The sequence below is a fragment of the Oncorhynchus nerka genome, unplaced genomic scaffold, assembly GCF_034236695.1.
Source record: "Oncorhynchus nerka isolate Pitt River unplaced genomic scaffold, Oner_Uvic_2.0 unplaced_scaffold_887, whole genome shotgun sequence".
NCBI lineage: Eukaryota > Metazoa > Chordata > Actinopteri > Salmoniformes > Salmonidae > Oncorhynchus > Oncorhynchus nerka.
In genome coordinates this window covers 180,318-200,059 of record NW_027040406.1, presented here as the reverse complement: position 1 = coordinate 200,059, position 19,742 = coordinate 180,318, and the positions used below count along the sequence as shown (strand labels likewise).

Below are 19,742 nucleotides of genomic sequence, written 5' to 3'. Positions count from 1 at the left end.
CATCATCTCATGCTGTGGGGGTGTTAATTATGTCATATCATATTACCTTGGTCTACCTTTATAAATGTTAGGTCCAGTGTATCTGTAACATGTCAGATAATATTACCTAGGTCAAAGGTCACATCTGGAGGAAACCCTGGCACCATCCCTATGGGGAAGCATGGTGGTGGCAGCATTATGCTATGGGGTGTTAATTATGTCATATAATATTACCTTGGTCTACCTTTATAAACGTTTGCTGGTGGTGGCAGCATTATGCAATTATGTCATATAATATTACCTTGGTCTACCTTTATAAACATTTGCTCCAGTGAATTTATGAATGAAGCATGGTGGTGGCAGCATCATGCTGTTGGGGTGTTAATTATGTCATATCATATTACCTTGGTCTACCTTTATAAATGTTATAAACGGGGGGAGACTTTGGTCCAGTGTACATTGGAGGAAACCCTATGAATGAAGCATGGTGGTGGCAGCATCATGCTGTGGGGTGTTAATTATGTCATATCATATTACCTTGGTCTACCTTTATAAATGTTAGGTCCAGTGTATCATATCATATTACCTTGGTCTAACCATGTATCTGTATAATATTACCCAGGTCAAAGGACACATCGGGAGGAAACCCTGGCACCATCCCTATGGGGAAGCATGGTGGTGGCAGCATTATGCTGTGGGGTGTTAATCAGCAGCAGGTACTGGGAGACTAGTCAGGATCGAGGCAAAGATGATACCTAGGTCAAAGGTCACATCTGGAGGAAACCTGGCACCATCCCTATGGGGAAGCATGGTGGTGGCAGCATTATGCTATGGGGTGTTAATTATGTCATATAATATTACCTTGGTCTACCTTTATAAACATTTGCTCCAGTGGACATTTATGAATGAAGCATGGTGGTGGCAGCATCATGCTGTGGGGGTGTTAATTATGTCATATCATATTACCTTGGTCTACCTTTATAAACGTTTGGTCCAGTGTACATTTATGAATGAAGCATGGTGGTGGCAGCATCATGCTGTGGGGGTGTTAATTATGTCATATCATATTACCTTGGTCTACCTTTATAAATGTTAGGTCCAGTGTATCTGTAACATGTCGTATAATATTACCCAGGTCAAAGGACACATCGGGAGGAAACCCTGGCACCATCCCGATGGGGAAGCATGGTGGTGGCAGCATCATGCTGTGGGAGTGTTAATCAGCAGCAGGTACTGGGAGACTAGTCAGGTCTACCTATCGAGGCAAAGATGATACCTAGGTCAAAGGACACATCTGGAGGAAACCCTGGCACCATCCCGATGGGGAAGCATGGTGGTGGCAGCATCATGCTGTGGGGTGTTAATCAGCAGCAGGTACTGGGAGACTAGTCAGGATCGAGGCAAAGATGATACCTAGGTCAAAGGTCACATCTGGAGGGCAAACCCTGGCACCATCCCTATGGGGAAGCATGGTGGTCTGGAGGAAACCTGGCATCCCTATGGCAGCATTATGCTGTGGGGTGTTAATCAGTAGCAGGTACTGGGAGACTAGTCAGGATCGAGGCAAAGATGAACGGAGCAAAGTTCAGGACCTCAGACTGCACTACACCCACAATAACATCTGCTAAACACGTGTATGTGACCAATTACATTTGATTTGAAAGTACCGAGTAAAGGGTCTGAATACTCATGTAAATGTAATAAATTAGCAAACATTTCCAAAAACCTGTGTTTGTTATGTCATTATGATATGGAGTGTAGAGGGGGAAAAACAATTGAATACATTTTTGAATAAGGCTGTAACGTAACAACATGTGGAAAGAGTCAAAGGGTCTGACTACTTTCCGAAGGCCCTGTATTTAACATTAATGTGAGCAGTGATTCCATGTCCATGTAAATAGAAGGGCAGCAGCCTCTAAGGTGCAGGGTGGAGGAACCGGGTGGTTGTCGGCCACTATATGTATGTATATAACATGTCTCCGATCCATTGGCCTAAATAGCGACCTGTCAAATCAATATGTGCTTTGATGTATGACACGACATACCAAAAACAGGACAGGTCAAAGGAAAATGGACAATAATGGAATGAAGGCTTCCTACTGTTCGGTAGTTTCACTCCGTGGACTAAATTGTCATGATAATCAGTGTTTTCAAGTTTGTATTGGTACATTTTGGACGAGCTGATCCTAGCGGAGTAGAAGGAAATACTTCTGTATTTCCCGCTATGTTTTTTCTTTTTTTTTTGCGAACAAACAGGTACTATATAAAAATAGTTAGATGGCTAATTGATGGCTAGACCTTATTGATCCTGCCTTGCAGTACACCCCTCTCAATATTAATAAGCTACCTTTTATTATTTTGAAAAGGGACGCTAGAAATGGGCATGGTCTGAAAAACGCATATCTAAGTTGAGATTTTTGAATGAACCAGAAAATCTATAGTTATTTCTGGTTCTTTATCAAAGTTTGATGGCTAGCCCTTATTGATCCTGCCTTGCAGTACACCCCTCTCAATATGAATATGTACATTATGAATAAATACTGTTGGAATTAGATTCGTACGTTTTTCTCAGTCTGTACATTTGTTTATTTTTTTCACACACACACACACATATACAATGCAAACACAAGAGGAAATACAGCACATGTAAATAGACAGCACTTGATTAACACACAGAGAAATACACAAAGACAGAGTTCTAAAAGTTCTAATTGAATTAAAAAGCATTTACAACCGACCTACTCTATACTGAAACAGATATACTCACTCTATGTCCAATTCATGTTAAAAAACATTGAGTTCACTTTGTACAATTTGATTTCGTGTGACATAAACAAATAAACAGTCAGTGAAATTTTTTTGACAAGTGTTGGAGCACTGTATGTGTAAATACATCAGTTAATTAATGAGTTACGTTACACCTCTCTTTCCACACTGAGAGCAGTGGTAAGGTGTTTCCCCCTGTGTCTGTTACCTCATGGTCTTTCAGGTTCCCTAACCAGGTAAATATCTTTCCATTATATATTTCTCTGCAATGTGGATTCTTTCAAGGCTTCTCCGCGGAGTGTGTCAGCTCATGTTTTTTCAGGTATCTTGACTGTGTGAAACTCTTTTGAACACTGGGAACAGGGTGAGGCTTCTCTTTTATGTGCGTCCACTCATGTCTTTTCAGGCCCAGTAACTGAATAAAAGTCTTTCCACACAAGGAGCAGTGTAAGGGCTTTTCTTCTGTGTGAATTCTCTCGTGTGTTTTCAGGTGCGCCAACCGGGTAAAACTCTTTCCACACTGGGAACAGGGGTGAGGCTTCTCTTTTATGTGTGTCCACTCGTGTGTTTTCAGGCCCCATAACTGGATAAAACTCTTTCCACACAGAGAGCAGTGGAAATGCTTCTCTCCTTTGTGTAATATCTTATGTTTTGTCAGGCCCCCTAACTGAGTAAAACTCTTTCCACACAGGGAGCAGTGGTAGGGCTTTTCTCCTGTGTGAATTCTCTCATGTGCTTTCAGGTGCCCCGACCGGGTAAAACTCTTTCCACAATGTGGGCAGTGGTAGGGCTTTTCTCCTGTGTGAATTCTCTCATGTGTTTTCAGGTGTCTCAACCGGGAAAAACACTTTCCACAAAAGGAACAGTTGAAGGGCTTTTCTCCTGTGTGCATTCTCTCATGTTCCTTCAGGCCCCCTAACTGGGTAAAACTCTTTCCACAATCGGAGCAGCGGAAAGGCTTCTCTCCTCGGTGCCTTCTCTCATCCATTTTCAGCTGCCATAACCGGGCAAAACTCTTTCCGCACTGGGAGCAGTGGAACGGCTTTTCTCCTGTGTGTATCATCTCATGTCGTTTCAGGCAAAATAACATGGCAAAACTCTTTCCACACTGGGAGCAGTGGAAAGGCTTTTCTCCCGTATGTATCATCTCGTGCCTTTTCAGGGACCCTAACCGGGAAAAACTCTTTCCACAGTGGGAGCAGTGGTGTTGTCCTGCTGGGTTGGACGTCTCTGGCTCCTCTGAGTCTGTTCTTTCACCTGCCAAAAAAAAAGAAGTGTTTATTTAAAAGAGAGACCTGAATGAAATAAATGTCTTCCTATGAAGACAGTCAACTCGTTTTAGTGAAATTACTGGAAGTCTACAGGTATGTTAGCGGATGCTAGTTAGCATTGGCTATTGTTTTGAACTGTTAGCTATTTTTTTTATTTAACCTTTATTTATACAGGTTTTTCTCATTGACATAACATGGGCCAGTAACTGAAACGTTGCTAGATCGAATCCCCGAGCTGACAAGGCAGTTAACCCACACACCCAAATATTTGTACACTGACTCGCTCTATAGTATGTCCATCCAATGTAGCGATGACATTAGCATTTGAAAATATCATCCATTTTGTTTTACCCCAATTCAGAACCAGCTTTCAAATCATACAGATTCTGTTGTATGGTGTTAAATGCTCTTTGGGAATTTTCAAAAAGCTAAAGATAAACTACTACCACTTGAATAAAGAACAGTATCATCTGCATAAAACATACGCTGTTTCAATATGATCCCCAATGTTGTTGATATACAAAATGAACATCCGCTGTTCATGAACAGTGGGCCCAAAATAGAACCTTGCGGAACACCTGAGCACAACTCTATGGACTCAACCATCCGCCATTACACATTACAACCATCCGCCATTACACATGGTGTACAATTTGATAGGTTATTTATTAACCAATCTAGAGCATGACCAGTAATACCCATATCATTTTTAACCTTTGCACCAACGGTGTCAAATGCCTTCAACAAATCAATAAAGACAGATAACACAATGTATCTTCTTGTCAAGAGCACAATGGATGACGTTTAAAACCTTCAATGTTACTGAAACGGTGCTGTGGCCAGAACTAAAACCTGATTCCATTTAAGATGTTGTTTTCTTGGAGGCAGGCCTTCAGCTGCCTACTAACTAAGGACTCCAGGACCTTTGACAGTACAGACGATTTTGATATGGGTCGATAGCTGTCAAGTAGCGAAGGATCTCCACCTTTCAGGAGAGGCAGCACAAAAGCAGATTTCCATAACTTGGGGACTTCCTTAACATTAAGCGTGAGGTTAAAAATACATGTTATGGGGCCTTCCAGGTGGCGCTGCATCGCAGTGCTAGCTGTGCCACCAGAGACTCTGGGTTTGAGCCCAGGCTCTGGGTCCATGGGGCGACGCACAATTGCCCTAGCGTTGTCCGGGTTAGGGAGGGTTTGGCTGGTAGGGATATCCTTGTCTCATCGCGCACTAGTGACTTCTGTGGCGGGCCTGGGCGCAGTGCACGCTAACCAGGTCTCCAGGTGTACGGTGTTTCCTCCGGGTTGGATGCGCGCTGTGTTAAAGAAGCAGTGCGGCTTGGTTGGGTTGTGTTTCGGGGGGACGCATGGCTTTCAACCTTCATCTCTCCCGCGCCCGTACGGGAGTTGTAGCGATGAGACAAGATAGTAACTACTAACAATTGGATACCACGAAATTGGGGAGAAAAAGGGGGTCAAATTTAAAACAAATTTTAAAAAGACATGTTAAGGGGGAGGGAAGTGCACTGTTGGAGCTAGAAACACAAGCATTTAGTTAGATACTACTGCACTGTTGGAGCTAGAAGCACAAGCATTTCAAAAAACATCTGCTAAATATGTGTCTGCAACCAATAACATTTGATTTGACGAACCCTAATTTTATCTTTCTATCACTGTATCCATTTCACTCTTTTCAAAGTTGGGACCCAAAGTTCCTCCACTCATGCCTCCTAAAGTAATTGTTCAGCAGGATGCAAGGTAAGACAAATGAGGACTAATGTCTGTATGATTTGTTAATCTGTTACATCTGTAGAACCCCTTTAGAACCCGAACTTTAAAACCCTGTTGGTCCAGCAGGCTGTCTAGGACCCCATTGGTCCAGCAGGCTGTCTAGGACCCCATTGGTCCAGCAGGCTGTCTAGGACCCCATTGGTCCAGCAGGCTGTCTAGGATCCCATTGGTCCAGCAGGCTGTCTAGGATCCCATTGGTCCAACAGACTGTAATGCGAGGAGGAAGATAAAACAGGTCATATACAAAGACCCAGACTTCAAAGTTGACCCACCAGACCAACATCACCCTGGGGGACACCAGACCTATCACCCAACATCACCCCGAGGACACCAGACCTACCACCCAACATCACCCCGAGGGACACCAGACCTACCTCCCAACATCACCCCGGTGGACACCAGACCTACCTCCCAACATCACCCGGGGACACCAGACCTACCTCCCAACATCGCCCCGGGGGACACCAGACCTACCTCCCAACATCACCCCGGTGGACACCAGACCTACCTCCCCCAACACCAGACCTATCTCCCAACATCACCCCAGGTGACACCAGACCTACCTCCCAACATCACCCCGGGGGACACCAGACCTACCTCCCAACATCACCCCACCAGACCTACATCACCCTGGGGACACCAGACCTACCTCCCAACATCACCCGGGGGACACCAGACCTATCACTCCCAACACCAGACCTACCTCCCAACATCACCCTGGGGGACACCAGACCTACCTCCCAACATCACCCTGGGGGACACCAGACCTACCTCCCAACATCACCCTGGGGGACACCAGACCTACCTCCCAACATCACCCCGGGGGACACCAGACCTACCTCCCAACATCACCTTGGGGGACACCAGACCTACCTCCCAACATCACCCTGGGGGACACCAGACCAACCTCCCACATTGCCTGGGGGGGGGACACCAGACCTACCTCCCAACATTGGGGGACCTATTCAACATCACCCTTACACCAGACCTACCTCCCAACATTGCCCCGGGGACACCAGACCTACCTACCCAACATCACCCTGGGAGCAGTTTGACCTACCTACTGTTACCCGTGTAGGAGCAGTTTGGACCTACTCCAACATCAGTACTGTTACACACCCTGGGGAGCAGTTCACCCTGACCTACCTCCCAACATCACCCCGGTGGAAAGAAACTACCTAATAATGGCAGTGTGACTGTTAAAACATGTCATGCAATCATTGTGTGCAGTGTGAATGAGGAGCAGCACCATTCAGTTGGCCAGACATCAGAATGAATAGAAGAACCTCTAACCCTGGTCAACTCATTAGCATAGACATCAGAATGAATAGAAGAAGAACCTCTAACCCTGGTCAACTCATTAGCATAGACATCAGAATGAATAGAAGAACCTCTAACCCTGGTCAACTCATTAGCATAGACATCAGAATGAATAAAAGAACCTCTAACCCTGGTCAACTCATTAGCATAGACATCAGAATGAATAGAAGAACCTCTAACCCTGGTCAACTCATTAGCATAGACATCAGAATGAATAAAATAACCTCTAACCCTGGTCAACTCATTAGCATAGACATCAGAATGAATAGAAGAACCTCTAACCCTGGTCAACTCATTAGCATAGACATCAGAATGAATAGAAGAACCTCTAACCCTGGTCAACTCATTAGCATAGACATCAGAATGAATAAAAGAACCTCTAACCCTGGTCAACTCATTAGCATAGACATCAGAATGAATAGAAGAACCTCTAACTCTGGTCAACTCATTAGCATAGACATCAGAATGAATAAAAGAACCTCTAACCCTGGTCAACTCATTAGCATAGACATCAGAATGAATAGAAGAAACCTCTAACTCTGGTCAACTCATTAGCATAGACATCAGAATGAATAAAAGAACCTCTAACCCTGGTCAACTCATTAGCATAGACATCAGAATGAATAGAATGAACTCTAACCCCGGTCAACTCATTAGCATAGACATCAGAATGAATAAAAGAACCTCTAACCCTGGTCAACTCATTAGCATAGACATCAGAATGAATAGAATGAACTCTAACCCTGGTCAACTCATTAGCATAGACATCAGAATGAATAGAAGAATCTCTAACCCTAGTCAACTCATTAGCATAGACATCAGAATGAATAGAAGAACCTCTAACCCCGGTCAACTCATTAGCATAGACATCAGAATGAATAGAATAACCTCTAACCCCGGTCAACTCATTAGCATAGACATCAGAATGAATAGAATATCCTCTAACCCCGGTCAACTCATTAGCATAGACGTCAGAATGAATCGATAATAACATAATAACATGGCTGTATACACAGAGTACCAGTACTGAGTTGATGTGTAGGGGTACGAGGTAGTTGATGTGTAGGGGTACTAGGTAGTTGATGTGTAGGGGTACGAGGCAGTTGATATGTAGGGGTACTAGGTAGTTGATGTGTAGGGGTACGAGGTAATAACATGGCTGTATACACAGAGTACCAGTACTGAGTTGATGTGTAGGGGTACGAGGTAGTTGATGTGTAGGGGTACTAGGTAATAACATGGCTGTATACACAGAGTACCAGTACTGAGTTGATGTGTAGGGGTACAGGGTAATGGAGGTAGATATGTACATATAACTAAGAATAAAGTGACAGATGAGAAACAGTAGCAGCAGCGTATGTTGATGTGAGTCATGCAGATCGTCCAGGTAGCCATTTGGTGAACTATTTATCAGTCTTATGGCTCGGGAGGGGAGAACCTGTTCAGAGTCCTGTTGGTTCCAGACTTCACACATCGGCACCTCTTGCCGTAGGTGATACGATCATTTCCATGGTAATGTAGAATGTTCATTCAGATGATGCTAACGGATGCGGCTCATGCATTGGAATGTATTTATTGTAATGTCAGTCGAGTTGATTCAACAAATCACAGCACAGACTGATGGGAACACTTCCTGCTTTTAGTTACTGCTTTGCTCCAATGGGTACACTCGCAACGGCCGACAGTCCACCCATTATGACAACATCGTCTTGAATGGGAACACCCGTTCTGTCCAATGAGGGGATTCGATTCATCTGGAGCCCAGCGAGGCTTGTTTTACAACCTGGTGAAGTTTTGGAACTGGGCTGCCTCCCAGGTCTGAGTCAGCACATGGAGTAATGAGGAGGATTCTGTGGGAAGATCTCAATTACATACTCCTCACTTCGCCTCTGCTCATCTCCTTCTCAAAACACACATTGGATGAGAGACAGAGGTCTTCTGGATTTCTCATCCAATGCGTTCTGAGAAGGTGAGAGGACACAAAGAGTATGCAATTGGGATCTTCCCTGCGTTTTACATAAACCCCACGGTTCTCAAACATTGTACCTGGAGATCTACCGTCCTGTAGGTTCTCAAACATTGTACCTAGAGACCTACCGTCCTGTAGGTTCTCAAACACTGTACCTAGAGACCTACCGTCCTGTAGGTTCTCAAACATTGTACCTAGAGACCTACTGTCCTGTAGGTTCTCAATCCAACCCTAATCAAGCCCAGCTGTTGGAGTGAAAATCTACAAGATGGTTGCTCTCTAGGTAGATGTTTGTAAATCCCTGGTCTAACTAATGCTGAGTGACACTGTGAATTGCTTAGTAACTGTGTAAATGTTGTTGCATGTTTTATAATAACATTCATTTGTTAATATTTTTTTTAACTACAATATTATTTCTTGAAAATGTTATTCGTATAAGACACTATGAGCATCAGCTTCCTGGAATCCAATGTAGCTGCTGTTGTGGTCGGGGTAGTTAGATATAAGTGCTGCCACCAAAAGCTGGGATGACCTGTCATTGGCCTTGACCTAGATGTTCTCCCCTCAACATCCACTCCAGGGTGAGGACCCATCGTTGGCATTGACCTAGATGTTCTCCCCTCAACATCCACTCCAGGGTGAGGACCCATCGTTGGCCTTGATCTAGATGTTCTCCCCTCAACATCCACTCCAGGGTGAGGACCCATCGTTGGCATTAACCTAGATGTTCTCCCCTCAACATCCACTCCAGGGTGAGGACCCATCGTTGGCCTTGATCTAGATGTTCTCCCCTCAACATCCACTCCAGGGCGAGGACCCATCGTTGGCATTGACCTAGATGTTCTCCCCTCAATATCCACTCCAGGGTGAGGACCCATCGTTGGCATTGACCTAGATGTTCTCCCCTCAACATCCACTCCAGGGTGAGGACCCGCCGTTGGCATTGACCTAGATGTTCTCCCCTCAACATCCACTCCAGGGTGAGGACCCGCCGTTGGCATTGACCTTAGATGTTCTCCCCTCAACATCCACTCCAGGGTGAGGACCCATCGTTGGCCTTGATCTAGATGTTCTCCCCTCAACATCCACTCCAGGGTGAGGACCCATCGTTGGCCTTGATCTAGATGTTCTCCCCTCAACATCCACTCCAGGGTGAGGACCCATCGTTGGCATTGACCTAGATGTTCTCCCTCAACATCCACTTCAGGGCGAGGACCCATCGTTGGCCTTGACCTAGATGTTCTCCCTCAACATCCACTCCAGGGTGAGGACCCATCGCTGGCCTTGACCTAGATGTTCTACCCTCAACATCCACTTCAGGGCGAGGACCCGTCGTCAGTCTGATGTTCTACCTCTTCCAAACTGGTCCCATTGTCGACAGCCGAGACATTCACTGTCTTTTGGTAGAAGTAGGCATCTCACTCAACTACACCACCAGTCCCCGTGCGTTCTGTGTGGAGTAAAGGTGGTCTAGAGAATTTTCCCCTCTGGTTGCACATTTAACATGCTGGTAGAAATGAGATCAAACAGATTTAAGTTTCCCTGCAGTTCCCTCCCGGCCACTAGGAGGGCCGCCTCTGGATCATCTTTTTCCTGGTTTCTTATGACCTCATACAGTTTGTTGAGTGCAGTCTTAGTTCCGGCATCGGTCTGTGGTGGTAAATAGACATTATGGTTGTTATGTTTTACTCTTGGTAAATAGTTAACCTGCCACCATCCCTTTGGTGAAGCGTGGTGGTGAGACCTGAAAATAGCTGTGCAGCGACGCTCCCCATTCAACCTGACAGAGCTTGAGAGGATCTGCAGAGAAGAATGGGAGAAACAAGGTGTGCCAAGCTTGTAGCGTCATACCGACGAAGACTCAAGGCTGTAATCGCTGCCAAGGGTGCTTCAACAACGTACTGAGTTAATAAGGGTCTGAAAAGTTATGTAAATGTGATATCAGTTTTAAAACATTTGCAAACATTTCTAAAAACTTGTTTTCGCTTTGTCATTATGGGGTATTGTGTGTAGATTGAAGATTTTAATTTAATACATTTTAGAATAAGGCTGTAACGTAACAAAAAATGTTTTTAAAAAGTCAAGGGGTCTGAATACTTTCCGAATGCACTGTATATATATTTAGCTTAGATGTGCTCCATTTAAACAGTGGACAAAATGATTCAACTCAGTTTCTCCTTCAAGCACCGCCTCTCAATCCGTCCCGTGTGTCATGAGGCAGCATCGTAGTCGTGGAAACCAAGATTGTTCTCAGGGCAGGCCTGGTTGTAGCTAGATATGTCCAAGTCGCATCGGGACAGTTTTAGCATTTTTAGCTAACCTAATTCTACTAACCTACCACGTTAATTATCCTAACATTAACCTAATTCTACTAACCTACCACGTTAATTATCCTAACCTTAACCTAATTCTACTAACCTACCACCTTAATTATCCTGACCTTAACCTAATTCTACTAACCTACCACGTTAATTATCCTAACCTTAACCTAATACTAACCTACCACGTTAATTATCCTAACCTTAACCTAATTCTACTAACCTACCACGTTAATTATCCTAACCTTAACCTAATTCTACTAACCTACCACGTTAATTATCCTAACCTTAACCTAATTCTACTAACCTACCACGTTAATTATCCTAACCTTAACCTAATTCTACTAATCCGTCACGTTATTTGCACTAACCTGCTACGAAAAGTCACTTACGCTAGTGAAAACCGGCAGACCTGCCCTGAGAACAGTCTTTGTTTCCACTTAATGCGCCACAGCGCTCTAGGCAGACTCCGTTTTATAGCTCAGTGGCAGAGACGCTGCAAATTGAACTCAGCGAGATACTCATAAATTGACAAAAATTATAATTTGTAATGGATTCTTATCCACATGTGGGAAGGTAACAATGTCTATACCACAAGACAAACTGAAAATGTCTCTCACAAACAAGTGAACTAACAAAGAAACTCCCTGGGACAACCAAAACCAAACAGGTGGGGCTGTAGAAGAGGTTCTGAAAGACATCCTTTAAAGTTGACATGCAACTAGGAAATGTGCCCTAAACGATTCCCACCACGGATGCCCACAAAGGAGAGCCAAACGAAAAGACAAGCCCACACCAACTTAAGACAGGGAGTCAACAGGAAGCAGAGCTATAGGAAACAGGGAAGACAGGGAGTCAACAGGAAGCAGAGCTATAGGAAACAGAGAAGACAGGGAGTCAACAGGAAGCAGAGCTATAGGAAACAGGGAAGACAGGGAGTCAACAGGAAGCAGAGCTATAGGAAACAGGGAAGACAGGGAGTCAACAGGAAACAGAGAAGACAGGGAGTCAACAGGAAGCAGAGCTATAGGAAACAGGGAAGACAGGGAGTCAACAGAAGGCAGAGCTATAGGAAACAGGAAAGACAGGGAGTCAACAGGAAGCAGAGCTATAGGAAACAGGGAAGACAGGGAGTCAACAGGAAGCAGAGCTATAGGAAACAGGGCAGACGGAGTCAACAGGAAGCAGAGCTATAGGAAACAGGGAAGACAGGGAGTCAACAGGAAACAGAGCTATAGGAAACAGGGAAGACAGGGAGTCAACAGGAAGCAGAGCTATAGGAAACAGGGAAGACAGGGAGTCAACAGAAAGCAGAGCTATAGGAAACAGGGAAGACAGGGAGTCAACAGTAAGCAGAGCTATAGGAAACAGGGAATCAACAGGAAGCAGAGCTATAGGAAACAGGGAAGACAGGGAGTCAACAGGAAGCAGAGCTATAAGAAACAGGGAAGACAAGGAGTCAACAGGAAGCAGAGCTATAGGAAACAGGGAAGACAGGGAGTCAACAGGAAGCAGAGCTATAGGAAACAGAGAAGACAGGGAGTCAACAGGAAGCAGAGCTATAGGAAACAGGGAAGACAGGGAGTCAACAGGAAGCAGAGCTATAGGAAACAGGGAAGACAGGGAGTCAACAGGAAGCAGAGCTATAGGAAACAGGGAAGACAGGGAGTCAACAGAAGGCAGAGCTATAGGAAACAGGAAAGACAGAGTCGACAGGAAGCAGAGCTATAGGAAACAGGGAAGACAGGGAGTCAACAGGAAGCAGAGCTATAGGAAACAGGGCAGACAGGGAGTCAACAGGAAGCAGAGCTATAGGAAACAGGGAAGACAGGGAGTCAACAGGAAACAGAGCTATAGGAAACAGGAAAGACAGGGAGTCAACAGGAAGCAGAGCTATAGGAAACAGGGGAGACAGGGAGTCAACAGAAAGCAGAGCTATAGGAAACAGGGAAGACAGGGAGTCAACAGGAAGCAGAGCTATAGGAAACAGGGAAGACAGGGAGTCAACAGAAGGCAGAGCTATAGGAAACAGAGAAGACAGGGAGTCAACAGTAAGCAGAGCTATAGGAAACAGGGAAATCAACAGGAAGCAGAGCTATAGGAAACAGGGAAGACAGGGAGTCAACAGGAAGCAGAGCTATAGGAAACAGGGAAGACAGGGAGTCAACAGGAAGCAGAGCTATAGGAAACAGGGAAGACAGGGAGTCAACAGGAAGCAGAGCTATAGGAAACAGGGCAGACAGGGAGTCAACAGGAAGCAGAGCTATAGGAAACAGGGAAGACAGGGAGTCAACAGGAAACAGAGCTATAGGAAACAGGGAAGACAGGGAGTCAACAGGAAGCAGAGCTATAGGAAACAGGGAAGACAGGGAGTCAACAGAAAGCAGAGCTATAGGAAACAGGGAAGACAGGGAGTCAACAGGAAGCAGAGCTATAGGAAACAGGGCAGACATGGAGTCAACAGAAGGCAGAGCTATAGGAAACAGGGAGGACAGGGATTCAACAGTAAGCAGAGCTATAGGAAACAGGGAATCAACAGGAAGCAGAGCTATAGGAAACAGGGAAGACAGGGAGTCAACAGGAAGCAGAGCTATAGGAAACAGGGAAGACAGGGAGTCAACAGGAAGCAGAGCTATAGGAAACAGGGTAGACAGGGAGTCAACAGGAAGCAGAGCTATAGAAGCAGGAAGACAGGGAGTCAACAGGAAGCAGAGCTATAGGAAACAGGGAAGACAGGGAGTCAACAGGAGGCAGAGCTATAGGAAACAGGGAAGACAGGGAGTCAACAGGAGGCAGAGCTATAGGAAACAGGGAAGACAGGGAGTCAACAGGAAGCAGAGCTATAGGAAACAGGGAAGACAGGGAGTCAACAGGAAGCAGAGCTATAGGAAACAGGGAAGACAGGGAGTCAACAGGAAGCAGAGCTATAGGAAACAGGAAGACAGGGAGTCAACAGGAAGCAGAGCTATAGGAAACAGGGTAGACAGGGAGTCAACAGGAAGCAACAGGAAGGGTAGACAGTCAACAGGAAGCAGAGCTAGGAAAACAGGGAGGACAGTGGATAAAAGGCTTGGTTTCACAACTTAAACAGGGAGAACCAACAAGTCATTACTCTCTCAACATCTCTCATGCCAACTGATGAACAGGCCAGCAGGTCTTAAATATCACCTGGGGCAGTACAGGTGAAACACCTTCTGACTAGCGAGATGACAAGACCGCACGGGAGAAACGCCTCCTGACGAGAGAGATGACAAGACCGCACGGGGAAACGCCTCTCCTGACGAGAGATGACAAGACCGCACGGGTGAAACACCTTCTGACTAGCGAGATGACACCAATCAGTGCACAATTACTTTAGCAAAAAGCAGCTTGAGTAGTTTCAGAACTAATGAGCTGCTATACAACAGTGAAAACACTGACCACAGAACTAATGAGCTGCTATATAAATACACTGACCACAGAACTAATGAGCTGCTCTACAACAGTGAATACACTGACCACAGAACTAATGAGCTGCTATATAACAGTGAATACACTGACCACATAACTAATGAGCTGCTATATAACAGTGAACACACTCACCACAGAACTGATGAGCTGATATACAACAGTGAACACACTGACCACAGAACTGTAACAGAAGCAGATTGTAGTCTCATCCACACACCACTGTTCTTACTTGAATCTGAATCTCCCTCTTCTTCTCCTCTCACAGTTCCACGCAGACCCGGTGTTTTCCTGCAGTCGACCAGCCGCACAGACACCTCTTCAGGACCCCACAGTAAGGCAACAGTGGGAGAGGCACGACCTGGGGACTCTGGGAGAGGGAAAGATATGTCCTGGAAACCACAAAAATAAACAATCAATTTAGGTTGGGAAACACTCTCCTACCTTGATTCCTCTCATTTTCTGGACCTCCTGCTATAAATGTTGTGGAGGAGAAAGTCCAGGAGGAGGAACCTCAGATCAGAAACACACCCTCCTTCATTCCTAATTCTCTGCACCTCCTGCTATAAATGTTGTGGAGGAGAAAGTCCAAGAGGAGGAACCTCAGATCAGAAACACACCCTCCTTCATTCCTAATTCTCTGGACCTCCTGCTATAAATGTTGTGGAGGAGAAAGTCCAATCAGAATCATCTGTATTTGCCAAAAACATTTACACATCAGTATTTGGATGAACCTCAAATGTTCTCCTCCAATGGATTTATAGAAGGAGGTCCAGGAATTAAGGAAGGAATGTTGAGAACCAGAAACCCTTTGTGACTGGGATGTACTCACACCACTCCCCTCTGCTCTGGGGTGTGGCTCTCTGAAGCCGACTCCGCCTTCAGCCTGTTGCTAGGAAACCAATCCTTGTCTTTCACGTCGCAGTCTTTGTCGCAGTGAATAGAATCGTCATCACCACCAAACTGTCTGGGACTCACGGGTGTCACATTAGATTCTTCCTGTATCTTTCTGATGTCCTCCTTCACTGTAGAGCCCTGGGAGGGCCAGGAAACTGCATATTGCCTCGTTTTTAGATCTGTAAAAGGGAAGAGAGTTTGACTACCGGTAAAAACATAGGTTATAGCTTGCTCCCTCATCTGATTCCAAACATACTATTGGTAAAAACATAGGTTATAGCTTGCTCCCTCATCTGATTCCAAACATACTATTGGTAAAAACATAGGTTATAGCTTTCTCCCTCATCTGATTCCAAACATACTATTGGTAAAAACTTAGGTTATAGCTTGCTCCCTCATCTGATTCCAAACATACTATTGGTAAAAACATTGGTTATAGCTTGCTCTCTCCTCTGATTCCAAACATACTATTGGTAAAAACATAGGTTATAGCTTGCTCCCTCATCTGATTCCAAACATACTATTGGTAAAAACATAGGTTATAGCTTGCTCCCTCATCTGATTCCAAACATACTATTGGTAAAACATAGGTTATAGCTCCATCTGATTCCAAACATACTATTGGTAAAAACATAGGTTATAGCTTGCTCCCACATCTGATTCCAAACATACTATTGGTAAAAACATTGGTTATAGCTTGCTCTCTCCTCTGATTCCAAACATATCACTTATCATCCTAGGACCTTCCGACGGAGAGCAATAGATGAGCGAACTCTGAATACAAACTAAAGGAAAATAAATAAATACACTTTTTTTAAGTACTCTTTTTTTAACGAGGTCAGTAGAATGTCCCTTTAAAACCACACCCTGGTTCAACAACTGCATAGTGTGTCCCCTGTTACGACAATACTCACTGGTGTGAATCGGATCTTCAGTCTCCTCCTCTTTCACTACAAAAGGTTCTTCTTCTTTCAATGTGATATCCTCCTCTATCTCATCTTTCATTCTGAAAGCTTCTACCTCTTCTTCCACTATGACAACCTCTATCCCCTCTTCCTCTTTCACTGTGACAGCCTCTATCCCTTCCTCCGTTTTAATTCGACAAGCTTCTTCCGTTCCTATCACTGTAATATCCTCTTCTTCTTCTTTAATGACAATGTTCATCCCCATAGCTGCTTTCTCCGTCCAGCAGACCTCCTCTTCATTAGCAGGAGGAGAGTAGCTTAGTGAGCTCATTGTCAGGGATGCTAGCTAGCTAGCTACTTAGCATTAGCGACTACCCTAGTGCTAGGCTCGGTAACACATTTACAAATGTAATAACAAGCAAATTACGTTTAAATGAGCTAGTAGATACGTTAACAGAACTGTGTTTAAATCACTGGGGTGGTATTTGTGTAGCTACACAAACATGTTCGACAGAGCTTCAATGTTTCTACTTCTTGTCGGCTAACAGGCTACAGAGACGGTTGAACCGTGACGTTCCAGAAGCGTCCACAGCGGTCGGTCGTCACTAGTTACCACAGTCACAAAGTCCACAAAAAAAACACCCATTTCTACAATTTATCTTGTTAAATTTTGATTTCAATCTTAACCTTAACCACATTGCCAACCTTATGCCGAACCCTAAATTAAGACCAAAAAGCAAATGTTCGTTTTCATTCATTTTTTTCGATATCGTCCATTTTGACATTGTGGCTGTGGTAGCTAGTGGAAACCCGTGTGTCCACTGCATTATACGTCACGCGAGAAGCATCACCTGAAAAACTCACTTCGTCATCTGCTGACTGAAGTAACGCAGTTTATAAAAAGATTCACTAAATCTAAACAAACACATGGTTATTGGTCACATACACATGGTTTGCAGATGTTATTGGTCACATACACATGGTTAGCAGCTATTTAATGGTCACATACACATGGTTAGCAGATGTTATTAGTCACATACACATGGTTAGCAGATGTTAATGCGAGCGTAGCGAAATGCTTGCTCTTCTAGATCGAACAAACGCAGTAATATCGAACAAATTCACAACAACTACCTTTTACACACAAATGTGAGGATTGAAGAAGAATATGTGCATTTAAATATATGGATGAGCGATGGCCGTGTGGCATAGGCAAGATGCAGCAGATGGTATAGAGCTGTATATACATATATGAGTAATGTAGGATATGTAAACATTATTAAAGTGCCGTTATTTAAAGTGACTAGTGATACCTTCATTAAGTCCATTTATTAAAGTGGCCAGAGATTGTTGTTGACAGCAGCCCCTCTATGTTAGTGATGGCTGTTTAACAGTCTGATGGCCTTGAGATGGAAGCTGTTTTTCAGTCTCTCGGTCCCAGCTTTGATGGACCTGTACTGACCTTTCCTTCTGGATGATAGCGGGAGGAACAGGCAGTGGCTCGGTGGTTGTTGTCCGTGATGATATTTTTGGCCTTCCTGTGACATCGGGTGCTGTAGGTGTCCTGGAGGTCAGGTAGTTTGCCTCCGGTTATACGTTGTGCAGACCACACCACCCTCTGGAGAGCCTTGCGGTTGAGGGTGGTGCAGTTGCCGTACCAGGCGGTGATATAGCCCGACAGGATGCTCTCAATTGTGCATCTGTAAAAGTTTGTGAGTGTTTTAGATGAAGCCAAATTTCTTCAACCTCCTGAGGTTGAAGAGGCACTGTTGCGCCTTCTTCACCGCGCTGTCTGTGTGGGTGGACCATTTCAGTTTGTCCGTGATGTGTACGCTGAGGAACTTAAAACATTCTACTGTCCAGTTGATGTGGAGGGGGGTGCTCCCTCTGCTGTTTCCTGAAGTCCACGATCATCTCCTTAGTTTTGTTGATGTTGAGTGAGAGGTTATTTTCCTGACACCACACTCCAAGGGCCCTCACCTCCTCCCTGTAGGCCGTCTCATCGTTGTTGGTAATCAAGCCTACCACTGTAGTGTCGTCTGCAAACTTGATGATTGAGTTGGAAGCGTGCATGGCCACGCAGTCATGGGTGAACAGGGAGTACAGGAGAAGGTTCAAGAACACACCTTTGTAGGGCCCCAGTGTTGAGGATCAGTAGGGTGGAGATGTTGTTTCCTACCTTCACCACCTGGTGGCGGCCGTCCAGAAACTCCAGGACCCAGATGCACAGGCCGGGTCGAGACCCAGGGACTCAAGCTTAATGACGAGTTTGGAGGGTACTGTGGTAAAAATGCTGAGCTGTAGTCAATGAACAGCATTCTCACATAGGTATTCCTCTTGTCCAGATGGGTTAGGGCAGTGTGATGGCGATTGCATTGTCAGTGGACCTATTGGGGCGGTAAGCAAATTGGTGGGTCTAGGGTGTCAGGTAGGGTGGAGGTGATATGGTCCTTGACTAGTCTCTCAAAGCACTTCATGATGACGGAAGTGAGGGCAACGGGCGATAGTAATTTAGTTCAGTTACCTTGGCTTTCTTGGGAACAGGAACAATAGTGGCCATCTTGAAGCATGTGGGGACAACAGACTGGGATAGGGATTGATTGAATATGTCCGTAAACACACCAGCCTGCTGGTCTGCGCATGATCTGAGGACATGGCTAGGGATGTCGTCTGGGGGGGCTAGGAAACACTGTCACCACCAATTAATCCACGATAATTTAGAATTTCAATAAGCATTTTTTTTTTACGGCTGGCCATGCTTTCCACCTGGCTACCCCTACCCTGGTCAACAGCTCTGCACACCCTGCAGCAACTTGCCCAAGCCTCCCCCATTTCTCCTTCACCCAAATCCAGATAGCTGATGTTCTGAAAGAGCTGCAAAATCTGGACCCCTACAAATCAGCTGGACTAGACAATCTGGACCCTCTCTTTCTAAAATTAACCGCAGAAATGGTTGCAACCCCTATTACCAGATTAGAAGCTGCCACAATCATCCCTAACGGTCCCACTCATAGGTTGTATGTGGACACCTGCTTGTCCAACATCTCATTCCAAAATCAATGGTATTAATATGGAATTGG

The 19,742-nt window shown here is 45.0% G+C and overlaps 1 protein-coding gene across 1 annotated transcript; it reads right to left on the bottom strand.

Annotated features, from left to right (window-relative positions):
- Positions 1-2,541: 2,541 nt before the first annotated feature.
- LOC135570944 (zinc finger protein 239-like) lies at positions 2,542-15,401 on the bottom strand. The gene is made up of 3 exons (XM_065016760.1): positions 15,392-15,401; positions 15,093-15,230; positions 2,542-4,002 (listed from the first exon to the last, which is right to left on the bottom strand). The coding sequence occupies exons 1-3, from the start codon at positions 15,399-15,401 to the stop codon at positions 3,026-3,028; spliced, it is 1,125 nt and encodes a 374-aa protein (XP_064872832.1). The 3' UTR covers positions 2,542-3,025.
- Between the last annotated feature and the right edge of the window lie 4,341 nt (positions 15,402-19,742).